The sequence below is a fragment of the Microcaecilia unicolor genome, chromosome 7 (genome assembly GCF_901765095.1).
Source record: "Microcaecilia unicolor chromosome 7, aMicUni1.1, whole genome shotgun sequence".
In the NCBI taxonomy this organism is placed as follows: domain Eukaryota; kingdom Metazoa; phylum Chordata; class Amphibia; order Gymnophiona; family Siphonopidae; genus Microcaecilia; species Microcaecilia unicolor.
Window position 1 is genome coordinate 48,046,714 of NC_044037.1, and position 21,371 is coordinate 48,068,084.

Consider the following 21,371-nt stretch of genomic DNA (forward strand, 5'->3'; position numbering starts at 1 on the left):
GCAAACATGGAAATAAAGGGGGTAAACCCCTTGCCCATCTGGTAACCATTAAAACGGGACTAAAAAGATCTTAACATTAAAAGCTCAGATGGAACAAGGTTCCCATACACATGACGTAATATGCAATATTTCCATGACTATTACAAAAAGTATATAACTCATGCAACAGAAGAAGGGGTTACAAGGCCAGATGTATTTAGATAGCTTAGAACTCCCACATATTATAGTCAAAGGTAGTGCTATGTTAAGTTTCCCAATTAAACCGGAGGAGATAAAATGGGCAATTCAGCAAATGTTTTTGTCAAAGACACCTGGACCAGATGTTTTTGTGCCAAATTTTATAACTTATTAGGCAAAGAGGTGGTTGGCACCCTTGCTAATGTATTTAATACATCTTTGTCTGAACATCTTAATCTGGCACAAATCACAGTACTACCAAAGCCAGGCCGTGACCCTAATATTCCAGAATCATATAGCCCAATTTCCCTCTTGAAATATGAGGTAAAGCTCATGGCCAATCGATTGGCAAGGGTGTTACCCTCTGCTACCCATGACTCACAAGTAGGTTTTGTTAAAGATAGGACAATAGCTAAAAATATGAGGAAAATTCAGACTTTGCTGGAATATAGGGAGCAATCTCAACAAACATGATCAATCCCAATCCTGGTCCTCCAAATCAACTCTCATCCTATTCGTGCAGGTCACACCATGATGTCTCCAATGTAATTTCTGTTCCTCCCCTCTCTCTTTCTTCTCTGCCTTTCTCATGTGCTCTGTGGAACATCCACTCTGTCTGCAGAAAACTTTCCTACATCTATGACCTCATTATACCTCATACTCCCCATCTGCTTGCCCTGAGACTTGGCTTTGCCCTGAAGACTCTGCTTCAGCTGTGGCCCTGTGTCATGGAGGTTGCCTTTTCTCCCATACTCCTCACTACTACTCTCACCTTCTTGCAGATTTCAACCTCTTCTTCCATCTCAATCTCACTGCTTTTCTTTCTTCAAAGTCCACTCCATCCGTCTATTCACTCCTCTACCTCTCCGACTCCCTTATAAGTCCCTTTCTTCCTTTCTCACTGACTCCTGGCTTTCCTTCTTTCTTGAACCTTCATCTCCTTCCCTCATTCTTGGGGATTTTAACATTCATGCTAAAGATCCCCCTGACTCTTATGCTTCTCAGTTTCTCGCTTTAACACCCTCTTTCAATCAACTGTGCTCCACTCCCCCTACTCACCAGAATGGCCACTGTCTTGATCTTATCTTTTTCTCCAACTCCTCACTCTCCAGGTTCTGCTCCTCAGCTCTTCTCCCTCTCTGACCATCATCTGATAACTTCACACTTAAACACCCTCCCCCCAGTTCCGTCCAATTTCCACCAATACATTTAGGAATCTTTAGGTTATTGACTCTTCCACTCTCTCATTCCCACCTTAAGTAATTACCTTATCCCTTATTTGTCCTATTTGTCTGTCCTGATTAGATTGTAAGCTCTGTGCAGCAAGGACTGTCTCTTCATGTTCAAGTGTACAGCATTATGTATGTCTAGTAGCGCTATAGAAATGATAAGTAGTAGTAGTAATTTTTATTGGCAATTTTATTACATACTTTGTAGCTGTTGTGAACTGCTTCAGGCTGAAAACAGAGGCAGTATGATAAGTTGAAGTCGATAATAAATAAATCCATAAATTTAATGAATTCACAGAAGAGGTACACAACACACAACACCACATACAGTTCAATATCGGGTCATGTTAGATCTAAGAAAATTAGCTGCTTTACAGACCAACCGCTCTCTCTTTACACAGCAATGCCATTCACTCTTGTCTTAGTACAGAAAAAAAGAAACCTGTTTGAGGACAATGACTCCAGGGGAAATTTGTTTAACATTTACATACATATTTGGGTTTACAGACACTGAGCAGAATTACACAAGTTTTCAGCTAGGTATTACTGTCATAAAATCAAAATGACAGAGCCAACAAGGAGCAAGTAAAAACAGGTACAATTAAAGAACTCCTGGCAGTAAGGCAAAGGCTACATGCTCACCCACTCAAAGGAATTAAGAATAATCCAGGCAGAGGGGTTGATGCAACAAGCTTGCATTAGAGCTGTACACTACAACTTAGCACACAGCTTCCTAAAACAAGCCTAATTCCAAAACTTTGCTCTTGGATGCAGCAACCAAACAGTATGCAAATAGATCTGGTGCAAAAAATGTGAGCTAACATGGGAAAGCGCACCAGACTCAGGCGCACACCTGAGGTCTTGTGCAAGACTTCCAGCTGACATTAGCACAGACCCAACTCCTAGATACCCTCCCACCTCCTGGATGCTCCGAACACCCACCCCAATCCCAAAAATGTCCCTAGTGGCTCAAGTAGCATCTCCTGGACCCCCATCCCCGGCCTCCAAAAATGGCCCTAATGGACCAAGCGGACCCTCAAGATCCACAACCCCAAAAGCATTTCTGGTGGTCCACATGGATCCCTGAACCCTCACCCCAACCCCAAAAATGTCCTTGGTGGCCCAAGTTGACTCTGTCCTCCAACCCCCACTCTTGTATACCTGTAAGCTGGAATGATGCCCATTTGCTCCTGCCTTCACTTCACCATCTTCAAAAATGGTGGCACCTGACCCTGTGCTGGGCACCCCAGGATGCATTGTGCAGGGTCAGGTGCTGCTATTTTCAAGATAGCAGAATGAAGGTAGGAATAAGTGTCTATTGCTCCTGTCTCCCAACTTAAAGGTGCATGGGGAGGGGGTGAAGGGATCTGAGGGGGCACTTAGGCCACCATGGACATTTTTGGGGTTGGGGAGTGGGAGAACACTTGGGCCACCATGGATATTTTTTGGATTTATATTTCAAGGGTCTGAGGGAGGTGGGGAAATTCTCTGCTCCCTTGCTGCATCTTCATCCTTGAGCTGGCATAAAAATTCAACACTATATAACAAGTAAAACAACTATACTAGTGTAATAGTAACACTGTAGCATAATAAATGATAGCAGCTAAAGACCAGCAAGATCCATCCAGTCTGCCCAGAAAGGTGGCCAGGTTTGCACCTCCTACTCAGTGCAGGTTGCCCTCCCTTGTTCGTTGTTAGGGTTGTTACCTGCTACTCTGTGCAGGGTCCCCCCCCCCCCCACCTCTATCTTTTTTGTGCAAGCCATTCATGTTTTGATTCACGGCTGTGTTATATGCTACTACATATGTTATATGTAATATCTATGCGCCTTCATATTCAGTTTCAAAAGACTTACTTGAAAGGTCTGGGGGGACACAGTCAATTGTTGCATTTAGATGACCAGGAATAACCTGTAGTTTTGTCTTCTCTGGTCTGAAGTGTAATGTGGAAGGAACAAGAAAAAAAATCTCTTTAGTAATATAAAACAAAAGTTATATATATATTTGCAGCAGCACCAGCCATACAAGTGTTGGCACTGAAAATCCATGTAGTCATACACTTAAGATTAGATTTTATAACATATAGCTTGTTCTAGGGGTATCCCTTGCATCTCACCATTTTGTAGACCTGAGGCCTGTATAGGCCATGGGCCATCTTTTCTGAACTATACTTCCATGGATTCTACATGACTTCCTGGCAGCCCTGTGCTAGCTGACTTCATCTAAGGACACTAGGCCACCAGTCTATCTCATGGGAAGCTGCAGAGGAGAGAGTTTCACAGGAATACAGAGCCCTCCGGTCTATCTTTTGTGAAGCTGTGGAAGGGCCAGTTTCACAGAAAGACAGGGATGAGGTCATACTTTTTATTTACCTCATTGGCAAGACGTTCTGTACTACTGATAAGGTGATCTTTCTGGATGCCCAGGAGCCGTCTGTGTGTCACCGATGGACCCTGGGGGAAGTGCCAACTTTGGGCTTGGAGAGACTTTTGGTTTGGAATGGAAGAAGAGAGGATGATCTGATGGCATGCACATCCCTCTGAAGAGAGGGACTGAATTGTCAGTAACACTTATGGAGCCTCTCCTGCCCACTTAAATGGTTTTGAATATCAGCCCATATTTTTTTTTAACTCAAAGCATATTATTAAGGGATGAGCATGAGATTCCATCAATGTCAATTTATTCTCTATATTGTCCACTTAAGGAGAAATTAGGTCTTACCTGATCATTTTCTTTCCATTAGTCCTTCCCACTATTCCAGAACCTGTGGGATAGTTGTGTCCATCAACCAGCAGGTAGAGAAAGAACTGAAAACTGAGCTGAGACACATATCTCTTGGCATCCAGTCCAGCTCCACAGTATTTACACAGACAAGCAGTAAGGAGAAACTCAGAATAAACACAACAACCTTAAACAACTTGCTAACCTAATACTAACCAGATGAGCAAACATAAGTGGATCTTTCTCATCTCTGGACACCTTGTAGAGAACGAGAGATATGCAGGAAGCACCAGGCAAGATGACAGTCACTATTTGAACCATTACTTTCCACCAAGTAAACATCTCAGAAACCTCAGGTGGACCTATGGATCATTGGGAAGGACTAATGGAAAGAAAATTATCAGGTAAGACCTAATTTCTCCTTCCATTATGTAGCTTCCCACTATTCCATAACCTGTGAGATGTTTAAAAATATCTAGAGTGAGTGGGATCCTGGCACCGCCACCTTGAGAACCAAAGCCCCAAAACTAGCTGCTGAGCACGCCGAAATGTCTACCCTGTAGTGGTTGGCAAAGGTATGCAGCATCAACCACATTGTTGGCCTTGCAATTATCTGCCAGAGACAGTAGGTAGTCTCCACCCAAGATGTCAATGTATGCCTCAAAGATTGAGAACACGTTTTTACTTCCTAAATAGTACCTGGGGAGATCAGGAAAAATAACTGCTCACAGGATTTGAACAGGGTCTCAGTGCAGAGGCCTACTCCCTCCACACTCCCACCCTGAGGCTGGAGAATTCCAGCACCTTCTGGGCTAGATCTTGGGTTTCAAGGCCAATCAGGGTACAGAGCATTAGCCCTAAGGGTGTTTGACCAATGGCACTGAGGGTTACTCTTCCACTCCGGGGTTTTCCTCTTTTCTTTGGGGAAGGTAAGCTAAAAGGAAAATAGACCTCTGCTACAGCTATAGTACAGAGGACAAACATCACCTGCTGGCCAAACAGGGAAAATACTATGAAAGGAAAAAAGTGTCATAAGGCAACATTACAAATCACAAGCATGAAAGTCCCTTGTTTCGCCACACTTTGCTCCAGCACCTTCCTGTGTCCTAATTTGGTTTGTTTGATCTGATGTCTCCTGTAAGGCCCAGTTCTCAGAGAAAGCCTGTCTGGCTATCCTTGAACACTTAAGGGCTGATGCTCTGAAGTCCCTATTAAAAACCGTGTCCATTTAGATCCACAGTAGATGTTACCAATTTTGAAATAGTGAGCGATGCTCAAAGGAAATTGCATGCAAATGAGTTCAAGTAAATTTAGCAAGCAGCTCGGTAGGGAAAGTGCCTAGCACATGCGCAGAACAGTCTCTCAGTAAGTGTCCATATTATGTGCATGCCCAGGAATCCCGCTGCTGTACTCTCTCCTTTCCCCTGCAGTAATTGCTGACTCAGCTGTCCCTGTCTCCATTCCCCTGCAGTGCTCCAATTCTGGCTCCAGCTTCCTCTAAAGCTTACTTGCCTTCCCTCAGGCTGTCCCTGATGATTTTCGCTTGGGAATCTCCTCCTTGCTGAAAGCTCCTCCAGCTGACATCATAGGGGTTTTCCCCAGCCAATTGGCTGTCTGCTTGTTTCTCCGACCCCCCCAGCTAACATCATAGGGGGCTTTCCCACAGCTGACTGGCTGTCTGCTCCTATGATGTCAGCTGGGAGGGGGCGGAGAAATAAGCAGACAGCCAATCAACTGGGGGAAAGCCCCTATGATGTCAGCTGGGGGGGCTTTCAGCAAGGAGGAGCTTCCCAAGCAAAATCATGGGGTCAGCCTGAGGGAAGGCAAGTAAGGTGCAGGAGGAAGGTGAAGCCAGCATCAGAGCAATTTGCTATTGAAAAAAAAATCTCCTTCTTGCTTGTTTCTCCGTCCCTCTAAGCAGTTATCTGCCCTAGGACAAGTTTTGTTATTGAAAAATTAAAGCAGTGTGCGTCCCCAGAAGTCGCCCTCACACAACAACAGTTCCAGACTTCATGAAAAATTCTGCAGGTTAAAGGTAACTGGATAGAACCAGTCAAAACTGGACCTTTCTAGCATGGTAAGCTTTGTGTATTGGCCCCTCAATCCTATGTAAACTAATCCCTTCTGGCCAACCCATCCCATCAGGTAGGGAGATATCCTGACATCATGGGGGGGGGGGGGGGGGGGCACGGTTCAGACCTGCCTGCAGTATGTCTCAGAGGCCTTTGGATAACTCTCCGGGTAGGCCCTGAATCCTTCGTTAGGCTAACTTTCAGTTAAGACCTTGAACAGCACAATGGCATGCTGACAAGGATCACTATCAATAACTATAATTACAGCTTCCATTCTTATATATTTACATATTATAAATATAGATGTTTATTTTCCAGCTTATTAGATGTACAACAAAACCAGTGTTTATCGGTGTTTTGTACCCCACAGGCACTATTGTTGGCGCTTTCCAGTGGAATGAAATATATACATTTGTATCATTTAGGAGATTGCGCAGAAAAAGCACAAAACGTTAGTGGCGGATACAGACAAATCAGGGGAATACTTGGAGAAACAACATGTTTCCGGTGTTTATCTAATAAACAGCTGTTTTTTTTTCTATCAAGGGGCCTATCAATGTTTATCTGGAAAACTAAAATCAGAGGCCCTAATTATAACCAAGAAAGGGATCTGTCAGAGAAAGGGGAATCTTTAACACTATTTCACATTTGTCAGTACGCCCTTCTTTCTGTTGATACATTGGAAAAATCAGCTGCATAGCTTGCATACTCAGTAGAGGCTTTGTTTATTAAAAAAAAGACTTACTTCCTGAGCTCTGCTAACAATTTCAGAAGATCCTCATTCGAGAGTTTGCTGCTATCCTGTTTATATAAAGGAGAAAATTTTGCTTCAAGATCCAGACAGCCTTGGGTGTCTTTGAATACTGGTCTAAAATAAAACAAAAGAAAACATAAGGTTACGTGCATCGGATGTTGAAGATATAAACAATATTTGCTGCTCTCAAAGCTCAATATGCTGTCCACCCTGCCCCCAAGTCACTTTTAAATGCTTTGATGTTGTCTGAAGCAAAGCTTCTGTGACAAAGAGATAAAGCTTTCCTCTATCGTTGACCAATAGTTGTGCAACATGTTAACTAGAGGAGATTCGTTCCTCTAAGCTTCTGAAAGCTTGCAAAATGTCTGACCTCTGATCAGAGGACATAAGAATAGCCATACTGGGCCAGGCCAATGGTCCATCTAGCCTAGGGTTACCATATGGCTCCAGAAAAAGGAGGACGGATTGAGCCAGCCGGGTTTTACTTCCATTGCTTTCAATGGAAAGCAATTGCTTTCAATGGAAGTAATTGCTTTCAATGGAAGTAATTGCCCATTCAATGGAAAGCAATGGAAGTAAAACCCGGCTGACACAATCCGTCCTCCTTTTTCTGGAGCCATATGGTAACCCTAATCTAGCCCAGTATCCTGTGGCCAATCCAGGTCACAAGTAAAAAAAAAAAAGGCTAACGATTTTGGCACCCTTTATCACCAGCCCCCTGAGCCAGTGCCTTACTTGGTCCAGTGCTTATGCTGGCCCTGCACTATTGCGACCCTGCCAGGGGTTAATGTTTTAACTTTTGTGTGCTTATCTTTCAATTAACTGTGAATATAACACAACAATAATAAAAATCCCAATAAATAAATAAATGTATGACGACAGTCCTTCAAACTTTCAATTTCATGATAACGCAACAAAAAAAGGAAAAAAGGAAAACAACAGCAACAATTTAGCTTAACAAATGTATAAGTCCAGCTCTGTCCAAATTTGATCCAATTTTGGAAGCAATGATAGTATATGTTTGTTAAGCTAAGTGGTTGCAGTTTTTTTTCCTTTTTTTGTTGTGTTATCATCAGCAAGAGAAGCGAGACAGAGAGGGAGATGCCGGAACTGGTGGGGGGAGGGTAAGAGGGGGATACTGATACAGGACAATTATAAAAATATGTTCCATTTAGTAGAATTATGTATAACAGATTTAGTTTACTGCTTCTAAGAGTCAAAGGTGTTTATATTACTGCTGCTTTAAAGAGACAGGGCTTCCCAAAGATGCCGTAGTGACCTCCCCAGCCTGATGGGGTTTCTGGATATCCACAATGAATATGCATAAAATAAGTTTGCACAACATCTCTTACATATTGATTGTAGATCTTACTGGTTATAGAGTCCCCGGAGCAGGTTAAGGAGGCCCTCAACTAAAGGCTGCACCATTATAACAAGCAGGTTTTCATTAAAAAGTCAAAATGGATATTTCCATATATAAATCTTTGATACAATCCAAATGCGTACCACACTGCAAGAGAAGCAACTGTCTGAGTCCTAATTTTACAGTCAAGACATTATAAAAATAAAAACCTGTTTTATTAAAAACAAAGGAATTCTTCCCCATTCCAAGATGGCTTTTAAAATAAACTAACCTGGCAGCCCAAGCAAACGGCATCTTATACTGACCCAGCCTGCTGCAGATCAGCTTAGCAATCTTATGCACCTTCTGGGAAGTCTAAAGTAACAATGAGAAACATTTTGGTACAACATATCCAGAACTGAAATCAATGCATCAGCATACATGAAGCAAACCTTTTATCAGCAGAAAGAATGCTTTAGAATAAACGGTCGCAGAACGAGGCCTCAATGGACTTAGATTCAGGACCACCATCAGGGATGGGGGGGAGGGGAAAGCATGGAACAGTCTCCCAGTGGAGGTGGTGGAGACAGAAGCAGTAACCAAACTCAGGAAAATCCGTGATTAGAATGAAGGAAGTGAGGGGAAGCCAGAGGCTCAGGAGTGAACCGGGAAAGATTAGATGGGTCTAATGATATTACATGTAGGGCCAGATATATGTATAAACTAGACAAGCTAGAAACTCACATTAAAAGTGGCTCATTATTACTTTAAACATAATTAATACAAATGTTTGCATGTAATGTAGCATTTTATGCATACAAGCATGGAACATTATTAAACCTAAAATATACTCCCTACTTAATTGAGGGAGGGGGAACCTTTTAAATGTTATAGTTTAGGGGCCACAATACATATAAATCTGGCCCTGCTTACATGCCATAACTCTATTCTGTGTTTAAGAACCACCCCCCCCAGCTCATTCCACTGGATGGTGATGGTGCAGCATCATGTCTCAATTATCCGCAAACAAGAACCAAGAAAGAAAGAAGGAAGAAAATCAAAATAAAATAATCAGCAAAAAACTAAGAAAAGATATGTAAAGAAAAAAAAATGTTAAGTAACAGAAAATGACAGAAAAAAAAATCATGAAGAAAGCCAAGAGGGAGAAAAATCAAAGACAGAGCAAAACACCTCAGAATCTGGGAGGCCAGTATCTGCCCAGGTAACATAAGGGGATATCCAGAGATGCATCAACTTTACAACATTTCCACCTCTTGACTGGATAAATTCTTCTGGCGGTCAGACAAGACTTATCCAGTTAAAGATAAAGGGGCAGTGTTATGAGCAGTGTTAACAGAAATATGCAATGTTGTAACAGGGAGCACCTATATTTAGGTGTCTTTGTGGGGCCTATTTATAAAAGACAGTAAGGTGCCTACTTTCTAGAACACTAGTGTAACAGGTGAAATACACATCTATAATTTAGGTGTGAGCACTTACACCAGCCGTAAATACCAGAAGAGGAACAAAATGTTCTGCAGTGCAGAAAGCAGTCCAAAGAAGTCTAATATGATAAAAAGGCTTTATTTATGCCACTTTAGTGGACATCCTATATAATAATTCTCACCTCCAACGTTCTGACTTGCCTGGGACCGTGGCTCATTCCGAGTTGGTCTGCTAGGCTCCGTAGATCAGGCTGACATCACCGTAGCCATTATGATGTCACATCAGAACCCGGGGGAAAAAAAACTGGCCTCACAGCTGATCCATGTCCAGAGAAGGGTCACTGGACATGGGTAGCTGGAGGGGGGGCAGGGGAGAGAGGAGGGTTGCTGGACATGGGTGGCTGGAGGGGGGGCATGGGAGAGAGGAGGGTCACTGGACATGGGTGGCTGGAGGGGGGGCAGGGAAGAGAGGAGGGTCGCTGGACATGGGTGGCTGGGGGGGGGCAGGGGAGGGAGGAGGGTCACTGGACATGGGTGGCTGGAGGGGGGGCAGGGAAGAGAGGAGGGTCGCTGGACATGGGTGGCTGCAGGGGGGGCAGGGGAGAGAGGAGGGTCGCTGGACATGGGTGGCAGGGGGGCAGGGGAGAGAGGAGGTTCGCTGGACATGGGTGGCTGCAGTGGGCGCAGGGGGAGAGGAGGGTCGCTGGACATGGGTGGCTGCAGGGGAGCCAAGGAAAACCTTGCTAGCGCCCGTTTCATTTGTGTCAGAAACGGGCCTTTTTTACTAGTATACAATAACTATAGGGTTGGAATAAGTGATTATGCCTTACATTTAAGTCTGTCTTCAGCCGCATGCGGTAATATTCTCTAAAGAAAAGAAGGTGCCTACTTTTCTTTATAGAATAGGCTTGAAATACGCACCACAACCAGTGCCTATAATAGGTGTCCTGTTAAATAATTACCCTTATAATTAAGGAAACTATGCAACACAAACAAAACATAAAAAGGCCTCAGCGACTACCTTGACAAGCTCTGAATTTTTAACATATGGTTCAGCGCAGTGTGTGATGCTTCCCTGTAACACCTTCTCCACACGGGCAACCAAGAAAATGTCTGGATGTGGGTCTGTAACTGAAAAGATTCCCTGCAATTTGTAAGGAACACAATTAGGAAAAAAAAAAACCAAAACGTTCCCAAAACTTGTAAACTGAACACCCACTGCTATTCTTTCCCAATTTATACAAGGCAGTTCAAGACAAATACTCCAGTGCTTTCAGGTATCCTAATGTTTTCTAGAGCAGCAGCAACACCTAGTGGTCACCCAGATAATGCATCTGTGTCACCTGTGGTTATCTCTATGCACTTGGAAAACACACATGCAAAATATTTTTGATTAGTTTTTGAAAAATGTACCTTTCCCCCTTTGGCTCATGTCACACATTTGTTTTAATAAATAACTTAACACACATTAGTCTTTTTTTTAACATGCACAAATTGATGGTACACATGTTCACTAATGTTACCATGTATTAATACATTTTGTACACACTAAATTTAAGGCAAACTAACAAACAAACTACTACACTCAGTTTACAATGGTGTCTGCAGTGCTGACGGATGAGTCAGGAAGAGCTGTGGATCTAGCTGTCCCCTTCTCTCCCGTTAGAGAGCATGTTCTCCAAACTCTGAGGTACAGAATACAATGGGGACGGGGCGGGGATAGAGCCTGAGGGGACAGGGCAGGGACGGAGACATCCTGCGGGAATGGGGCAGAGATGGGGATAAACTTTGTCCCCATGTCATTTTCTACTTTGAAGCCTGTTAATGAACTGAACTGTTATTTACGTTTGAGTGATGCAGATGACGATATTTTGATTTTTTTGTTTTTGAAAAACAAGCAAATATGCTGGCCACAACTAGCAAAATTTGCATGGGGGATTCTGTACATTCCTGCTACCAGCACATCTTCTAAGAAGATATCTTCTATTGCACGAAGGATTGTGGAAGACAGGAGAGTTAGACTGAACCCTGAGAATGTTGATGACTTATTATTCATCCACAGATTTAAAAAATCATAACAGTGCTTCATAGGGCATATTTCTCCCCCACTAGAGCATACAGAATGGGTTGTATTTTGTACCCCTGGACATTTTAACAGTGTAAATGGTACCCAATTTAGACACCATTACGGTCTGTGTTATGACAGTATTCTGTAAAGAATGCTCTTTATAGAATACTAGCTTGGTACTCTTCTCAAGCCTAACTTGGACGTGAGCACTTTTTGTCTGCAAAATGTGTTGTAAATGTTTGCCCCCAAATTATAGCAGTTAGGCACACAAATGAAGGTATTTTATAACATCACACCTAATTTCTGGAAATGCCTCAACTCTCCCAAGCCCCTCCCATGGCCACGCCCTCTTTGGCGTTGTGCACTATGACATTTAAGCTCGCATATTATAGAATAGGACTTAGGTCAGATCCGTGTGTAACTCCTAATTACTACCAATTAAGTGCTTAAATCCAGTAAGTGATTATTAGCACTTAATTGACTAATTAGTCTACATGTGGATTTGGGATCTGTGCCCAAATTTGGGCAACCTATACAGAATCCAGGGGTTCGTGCAAACAGAAATGAGTTTTCAATATTTTCATTTAGTTTAGTTTGCAAGAACTGCAGTGGCACCCTTTATTTTAAGAGCACAGTCAAAAAGCTAAAACCAGTAAAATCCAGCACCTGCTTTATGTCGGTGAAGTGAGAGTCATCAAGTCCATGAGTGGAAGATTCACTAGACGAAGATCCTCTGGACTGTCCTCCATTCAACGACTCTGCTGAGCTGTCTAAAAGCATTTCACGTATACAGGGAGGGTTCAGGTCCACGTGGAAATCAGCGGAAATTTTGCAATTATTTTTCAGATCAAATAATGCAAGGCTGACAAAAAAAGGTTCAACCTGATCGTAAGAACAAAAGTTTATGTTAACATAATTAGGACAAAATTTCTTCCTGTATGCAACATGTAAGCCACATTGGATGAGAGCATTATCACATAGTCTTCAACATTTTCCTTCTATAGCACCAAAAATCATATACTGACAATTACCGACTCTGTGGTGAAATGGAGACCCTGTAGAGTCAAAATCAGGTCTCAGTTAGCCAAAGAAGCAGGATGTGTTCCCAAGGAAAAACCAGAGGACGAACTGAGAGAGGGAAAGAAGTAATGTCACCTTAAAAAAGAATGAGAGGGGGGATTGTAAAGAAAACAAAAGAGGGATCCAAGGTACACAAATCAAACAAGAACAAAAAAGCACACAAGGGCCTTCAAGACTGGGACAATAGAAGAAATTTATTCAAAATATGACCCGACACGGGCCATGTTTCGGTGTGAATCCGCCTAGGAATATATTGAATGCTACAATATTGTATGAGAGTGGCGTAATGCAACTGAAATCTAATAGAGTCCTGTCTCAAATCAATAAGGTCATGCCATTTGTCTTCCAAAGAGTCATCATCCTGGTCTTCAAATACAGCCAGTTCCTGAAGAAGGCGTTGTAGTCGATCTTCTGCATAACTTAACACATTATCCCAGCTCTTGAAGGCAGTCCCTCAAAAGTACATACAGAAAACAAAAGAGGGATCCAAGGTACACGAATCAAACAAGAACAAAAAAAACATACAAAGGCCTTCAAGACTGGGACAATGGAAGAAATTTATTCAAAATATGACCCGGCACGGGCAGCACCGTGTCAACAGCAAAACCACAGCGCTGCGGAGCTGTGCAGAGTCAAGTCATACAGTCATTGACATTGCATATTTGGTTATCGAAGGATTATTCATATTATCAGTTTTTCCAGATATATATGTTGTCAGACCCCTGATGCAGGCAATTGTTTTGCCGAAACACGGCCATGTCGGGTACATAATTTGCTGGAATAAAGGCTGTTGAATTCATAAAGTGTTTCCATCTCCTCACTTGTCCGTCTGCAACTTTTTAACACATTCAGACTAATATTCAAAGCAAATCATGTATTTGCCAGGGACCAGTGAACACAAAGGGCCAGATTTAGTAAATGGTGGTAAAAATTAGGCAATGGGAAAAATCCGCACTAAGCGCTATTCTATAAAGGGCACTCTGGGCTGAGCGCAGATTCCTGTGCCAAACTTTGGGTTCAAGAACTTACGCTTGTTGAAACCTGGTGTAAATCCTGACGTGCAAGTTGGCGCGTAACCTCAGTATTCTGTAACTGTGCTGAAATCTGACCTGCCCAGGCCCCTCCCATGGCCATGTCCCCTTTTGGGGTGCGTCTGAGACACTTTTGGTGCACAGTGTTATAGAAAAGTGTGTAGGCAAAATACACGCAAGTCCAAGTCAGTGCCAATTAAGGTCAATAATTGATTGTTAACAGCACATTGACTAATTGGTTTGCACACAGATCTCAGATTTACGCCCAAATTTGGGTGATCTTAACAGAATCCAGGGGATAATTTGCTTATCCGTATAGTTTAAAAGCTTATATGGATGGTATCGGGCCATTTAAAGTAATTAAAAAGCCAGATGCCATGGAGTCAGTTCTAAAAATTATCCATAGCAATATTCAAATATATGTATTAAGTTAAGCAACAGTGCATAACCTACCTACCAGCCAAGCCTGCAGAAAAGCCAGTCCTGTCTATTAGATGTAAAAGAATATTATTTTAGGGAGCAATATCCAAAGGCATTTCTGCAATTAAATGGATTTTATTTGTAGAAATTTAAAAAAGAAATGTCTTTGAAAATTGCTCTACTCTTTCTTCCCAGTGTGGTAAAAGTACATAGACTGTGACCAGCACAAATAGGGGCAGAACAGATCAATGTGCACGCAGAGGTATCATTTGGAAAACCTCACACCCATTTTCACATTCAGGTGCAGGTAGATATCTTTGTATCATCACTGTGAGCACTAAGTGGATTACAAAATGAGCTTGCAGTCTTGTGGCCATCAGCATCATCGATGTTAAAAAGACGTTGGTAGTAATCTTTAAAAATCAGATTGATCTCTTTATCAGTATTTATCAAGGTTCCAGACGCTGTCTTAAGCTAGAAGAGTGGCTCCTGGGATTAGCCAACTGAGCCAGCTGATTTAAGAGTTCATTCAAAGCTGCCTGCATTGCTAATAATCGAGTCCGAAGAGAAGGATTAGGGCTGACACCACAACTCTGCCTCAGATGAATCGACTGTTGCTCCAGATGCAAAATCACTTTGCATCTGAGACATGTTGCGAGTTAAATTGTTTATAGTCCATCCATTTTTGGCGCGAATAGTCTAAAAAATTTCTGACCTATATATAAATTTAAGGTGAAGCACCAGGATCTATCAGTCTCATTATTCACTAGCCCCTTGAGCTCCACCCAGACCAGAGTTTGATCAGATATTGCTATAGAATCTATAGAAGCCTCCCTCACAGTCAAAAACAAAGTACTATCCAGAAAAAGATAATCAATTCTACGGTGGGTCATATGTGCTCTGGATAGGTGGGTGAAATCCATGACCCCAGGTTGGAGAGTCCTCCAGACATCTACTGTATGACATCCAAACTAGGGAATTCCTCTAGTGGGATCCAGTTTCTCTTTGTGAGGGTTATACATTTTATCAAGATCTGGATCTGCTACCACATTAAAGTCCTCCCCTATGGTTTCGGTGTATGTAGAGTTACATTGGAGCAGTGAAATGTGACTCTGGAAAAAGTTTTTGTTATAGACATGGGGAGCATCCTATTCACTAGCAGTTGGGCAATGATATATCTTCCCTCATATTTTGCTTCTGCACTTGCAAAGATTTATGGAACAGAATAATGACCCCAGCCTTTTTCCCCTTAGTAGTGGCCTCAATATAATCACTCACCCACCACTTGTGAAGTTTACTATGCTCTGCTGCTGTCAAATGGGTTTCTTGCAGCATAGCTATTGTGGCCCACTTACGATGAAAGCTATGCAGGAGTTTTTTACGCTTAATCGGAGATGATATATCACCCACATTCCAGGAGAATATCTGTATCCCCATCAGGTAATATCCGGATGAGAGGAACAGAAACAGCACCATATGAAATAATAAGGGTTGTAATGCCATCCCAGCCTCCAACATCCCAACCCAGACCATCCAAATAACGAGACCCACACCAGTTGCCAACCACCAACTATAGCAAAGTAAATTAGGGTCTGAACTATCATCCCCACAGCAATATGCCAAGATAATCCAGAAATACCAAACCATCCTTGAGAAGTACCACCCAGCTGTACATTAGCCCTCCTTCCTCCCCTGCCCCCCGCCCCCACCCCCATCTCCTCTACAACACCCCATCCCTCCTTCCAATCCCCAGCAACCATTCGCTAATGGCGAAGGTCAAGTCACCCACAATCCTATGCCCCACCTCCATCCATAAGGCAGTATAATATGACAAATAAAACCTTTTATAGATCCTACATAGCTGCAACATCTTGTCCATAAAGATTGGATGTCTCCAAATGTTCAGTATCGCATCCAGAAAGTCACCAATTACAAAGGGGGCAGACATAGCCAGGTCAGATGGTCCATAAGGAAGAGTAATATTAATAAATAATAATAATTTTTAAAACTCACACGCCAATGTTCAAGGGTTCTTGTCTTGAGAGCTTAGCATCAGAGCTCCCCATCAACAGAGAACACTCAATGCCCCACATTCGATGTAAGTCTCATTAAAGGGGGTGGGAACAGTCCTAAAAGAAGGCAAGCAACAATGCAAAACCATACAGGCTCCATATCCAATAAGGCAATAAACACATCATCCAAGGAGCCAAAGGTCTGTAACAAGGGAATAACCCGACAGACCATCATATCAAAGCTAAGCAGTCCAACCAAAGACCTACAAGGGGAAAACGGCAGGTGATCACCTAAGTTGTGAAGCAGTTCCACACATATCACTTGTGGCAATGATGGATTGAAATTCCTCAGGTCTCCACCGAAGCTCCAGGCAGAACATTCAGAAAGTCCTGCGCTGCTGGCACTGTTTCAAAAACTTGATGCTGTCTATCATACACCACCCGCAACTTCAAAAGGATATAGGAGAGCAAATTTCCGGTGTTTGTTATGTAGTGCGGTACATACGGGTGCAAATGCTTTTGCACACTGATGGAATAATCTTGGAAGCATAATATTCTCTTCCCATTATGCTGTAGCTCTTTCCCTATGTGCTCTCTCTATTCTGAAGGACTGTAAGGGCTCCTAAAGGTGAAGGGATTGATGAATCACAGTTTCCAAAAAGGAGTGCAAATCCTTCCCATTAAGGATTCGGGGAGGCTGACAAGTCTCAAATTAATGCATTGGGATCATTTTGTTCTAGATCCTCTAAGCGTTTAAGGGGCTGGGCTTGATCTTGAGTTAGGAATTGGGCCTGGTCCTCCAAATCACTCATCCTCTGTTGGTATCAAATTTCAGCCTGATGGTATCTAGCCATTCATGGAACTTCTTGGCTCTATCAAAGATTTGCTGATGTTTTTTGTACAAATTAGGAACGGGACAAAACAAGGCACATGGATGTCTTTGTGGCAGCAGAGGAATGTCCATATTATAAAATGGCCACAAAGACATCTATGTGGAGGAATGGCCTAATGGTTAGAACATCCTAGTGAGAAATAAACTAGAGAACCAGAGGCTGCTGGTTCAAATCCACTGTAGATGTTTGTAATTTTTTTCTTTTAATTGTGACTCCCCCCCCCCCCCAAGGGACAGAAAAATACCTATTGTGACTTCTCTTATTCCATTCACTGGAAAATTGCTCAATCAGAGCAATGTGGTAAGTTCCAGGTCTAAGTACAGATGCCCATCTTTTTGGACATGAACTTTCTTTCTCCTTCTGCAATCACAGTTGGACGTCCATATTTTGGCCCCTCCCTAGTCCCACTCAAAACACACCTCCTTGCCATACGGTCGTATTGTAGTTTTAGATGTCCATATTCTGGCTTTATAAAATCGGCACTTAGACATCCATGCAATATGGATGTCTAAATGCCAGTTTTCAGATGTCCAGAACACAAATGGAGCTTCTATAATAACCACCACAGGCACCTAGGTGTCTTTGCAGAATACTAGATTATGTACGCCTGCTCCTGATATTACGCATGTACTTTGCTTTGCCAAGGATTCTAAATAAGGCGCGGCAAGTTGCATGCATTACATTGGGCTCTTGCCTAGTTTATGAATGCAACTTAATTGAGTAACGAGCCAATCAGCGGTGACAATTGGCCAATAACAATCAATTATCAGTTTTAATCAATAATAATTAGAATTTATGTGCGCTTCTGTTTAGGTGTATTCTAAAAAAGAAGTGTGTGTAAACTCTAACGTACGTCGCAGAAAAGACGGCACGGACAAGAGTGGAGTGTGGGCGTGTCAGGCACGTTCTTACAGAATTTGGGGGAACCGCACCTAATTTAGGCACAGGTATTTTCAACAGGTTTTCAGTGGCAAAAATGGCCACGTCTAAATGTGTGTTCCCTGGCCCTATGCACTATTCTATAAACCGTGCATAACTTTAGGCGCGGTTTATAGAACAGCGCTATTTTTGAAAGCGCCTATTTTTGAGACGCCATTTACAGAATCTGTCCCTCTATGTGCTATTCTATAAAGTATGTGCGTAACTCACAACTCCGCCTCAGAACGTGTCTGCACATGGGTCACATAATACGTGCCTTCTTATCACTGCACATAACACCTGGGGAAATTTCACATAAGCCCTTATATATGTGTAAAACAGGATTTTATGCAAGATTCATAACATTAAGATTTTGTTGCTAGTGCATAAAACTCTCAATCATGAGGTACCAATAGCTGTGGCTGCACTACTAAAGCTTTATTGACCACTTCAAGCTCATAGATCAGAACATCTTTTGTTGCGCACTGGATGTTTCTCTTTGTTTCTATGCATGTCTGTGTGAATCTCGTGAATAAACCTTTTTGGTAGCAGCTCCAATGCTATGGAATTCTGTACCCCTGAATCTGCATCTGACATTAGATTTAAAGGAGTTTAAGGTTATCAATAGAAATCAAACAAAATAAAACATGGAAAAGAAAATAAGATGATACCTTTTTTATTGGACATAACTTAATACATTTCTTGATTAGCTTTCGAAGGTTGCCCTTCTTCGTCAGCGAAGAAGGGCAACCTTCGAAAGCTAATCAAGAAATGTATTAAGTTATGTCCAATAAAAAAGGTATCATCTTATTTTCTTTTCCATGTTTTATTTTGTTTGATTTCTATTGATAACCTTTAAGAGTGGACTAACACGGCTACCACACCTCTCTACTAAAGGAGTTTAAGAAATGTTTGAACATTCATCTCAACTTGCTTATCCCCACTATAATTAACTGTAAAGGTTTGGGAAGCAATTATCAGAAAATGTCATTGCCTCATTCTGTTAATACTATCTAAGGAATTACAGTGATTACTACATAAGTATTGCCATACTGGGACAGACCGAAGGTCCATCAAGCCCAGCATCTTGTTTCCAACAGTGGCCAATCCAGGTCGTAAGTATCTGATAAGATCTCAAAACAGTACAATACATTTTATGCTGCTTATTCTAGAAATAAGCAGTGGATTTTCCCCAAGTCCATTTTAATAATGGTCTATGGACTTTTCTTTTAGGAAGCCATCCAAACCTTTTTTTAAACCCTGCTAAGCTAACAGCTTTTACTACATTCTCTGGCAACGAATTCCAGAGTTTAATTACATGTTGAGTGAAGAAATATTTTCTCCAATTCATTTTAAATTTATTACTTTCTAGCTTCATTGTGTGCCCCCTAGTCCTAGTATTTTTGGAAAGAGTAAACAAGTGATTCACGTCCGTTCCACTCCACTCATTATTTTATAGACCTCTATCATATCATATTGTTTCTTCTGGCAAGTACAAAATGGAAATATTTATGATGTGATTGGTTACATCTTTTTGCAAATGGCAGGCTCATAACTGTTCTTGCTTTTTCTGACAATTATAACTATAGCAGTACTGAGTTATTGCTTATTTTGACAATTATAAATGTCATGTGGCTGTATTACTGCTGATCTTGGACAAAATATTGTTTGTGCTAATGATGATTTTAGACAATTACACATGGATATGTACATGATTGGCCACATTTTGTTTGTATCTAGTGCTCTGTTCCCTCAAACGTGGATGCTGTTTCACTATCACATTTTCAATACTAAGGGACAGCAAGCTCTGTAGCACTCCAGGGAATCTGCATATCCACAGCGATTGACAATACAATATTGATGCAACACCCCCACCCCCAATGGCAGCAATGCAGTTGGAAGACTTCTGCTCAGCTTAGAGGGAACAGTGATCTACTGGTGTCACAAAGCATTGAGTTGATGACCATTTAATTTATTTTATTAAGTTATTGTTGGATTATTTTTTAACTTGTTGTATTGTCTTTTTATTGTTTTATATGGAATGTTGTAACCCGCTGTGCTCATGGGATATAGCGGGCTAAAATTTTAAATAATAACAATAATAATCTCTATATCTCACTGCTAGCAGGGCTGCCATGCTCTGTTCCCTCATTTATGGGCATTTCTCCAGGAGAAACTTCCTGAATGTCCTGAAGTTATGAGGACACTAATAGAATTAGAGGGGAATTTTCGAAAGAAACGTCCAAGTTGGAATTTGGACGTTTTTGTAAAACGTTCAAATTCGGAGGCCGGGAAAAGGTCATTTTCGAAGAAAGATGGATGTCCATCTTTGTTCTCGAAAATACCATGGATGTCCTTGGATACAGACGTCCTTGGATTTGGACGTCTGATTTTCGGCCATTTTCGAACGCAAAGACATCCAAGTCTAAAACGTCCAAATTCAAGCCATTTGGACATGGGAGGAGCCAGTACTTGTAGTACACTGGTCCCCCTGACATGCCAGGACAGCAATCGGGCACCCTAGGGGACACTGCAGTGGACTTCATAAAATGCTCCCAGGTATAAAGCTCCCTTACCTTATGTGCTGAGCCCCCAAAACCCACTACCCCCAACTATACACGACTACCATAGCACTTACGGGTGAAGGGGAGCACCTATATGTGGGTACAGAGGGTTTCTGGTGGGTTTTGGAGGGCTCGCTGTTTCCTCTATAAATGTAACAGGTAGGGGGGGGATATGGGCTGGGTCCACCTGTCTGAAGTGCAGTGCACCCACTAAAACTGCTCCAGGGACCTGCATGCGCTGTCATAGACCTGAGTATAACATCTGAGGCTGGCAAGCAATATTTTTAATCATGTTGAGGATGGAAGGGGGTTAGTGACCACTGGGGGAGTAACAGCAGGTCATCCCTGATTCCTTCCAGTGGTCATCTGGTCATTTGGGGCACCTTTTTGAGCCTTATTCGTAATAAAAACAGGTTCAGGTGAAAACGTCCAAGTTTTAGTGCTGGACGTCTTTGCTTTTTTCCATGATGGCTCAAAGACGTCCAAGTCTTAGGAATGCCCAAGTCCTGTCTCAACCACACCTCCGGTACGGCCCCTTGAGATTTGGACGTCCTTGCGATGGACTTCCAATAAAGACGTCCAAAATCGGGTTTCGATTATACTGATTTGAACGTCTCTGAGAGATGGATGCCCAAGTGCCGATTTA

General features: G+C 42.2%; 1 protein-coding gene across 1 annotated transcript in view; it reads right to left on the reverse strand.

The window, feature by feature from the left end:
* The window catches only part of DOCK11 (dedicator of cytokinesis 11), a 292,220-nt gene that overhangs the window by 185,260 nt on the left and 85,589 nt on the right, over nt 1–21,371 (reverse strand). Inside the window, 5 exon segments of the mRNA XM_030208788.1 lie at nt 3,262–3,338; nt 6,944–7,066; nt 8,587–8,669; nt 10,761–10,883; nt 12,474–12,689. Of these exon segments, the coding sequence (XP_030064648.1) occupies nt 3,262–3,338; nt 6,944–7,066; nt 8,587–8,669; nt 10,761–10,883; nt 12,474–12,689 (622 nt within the window).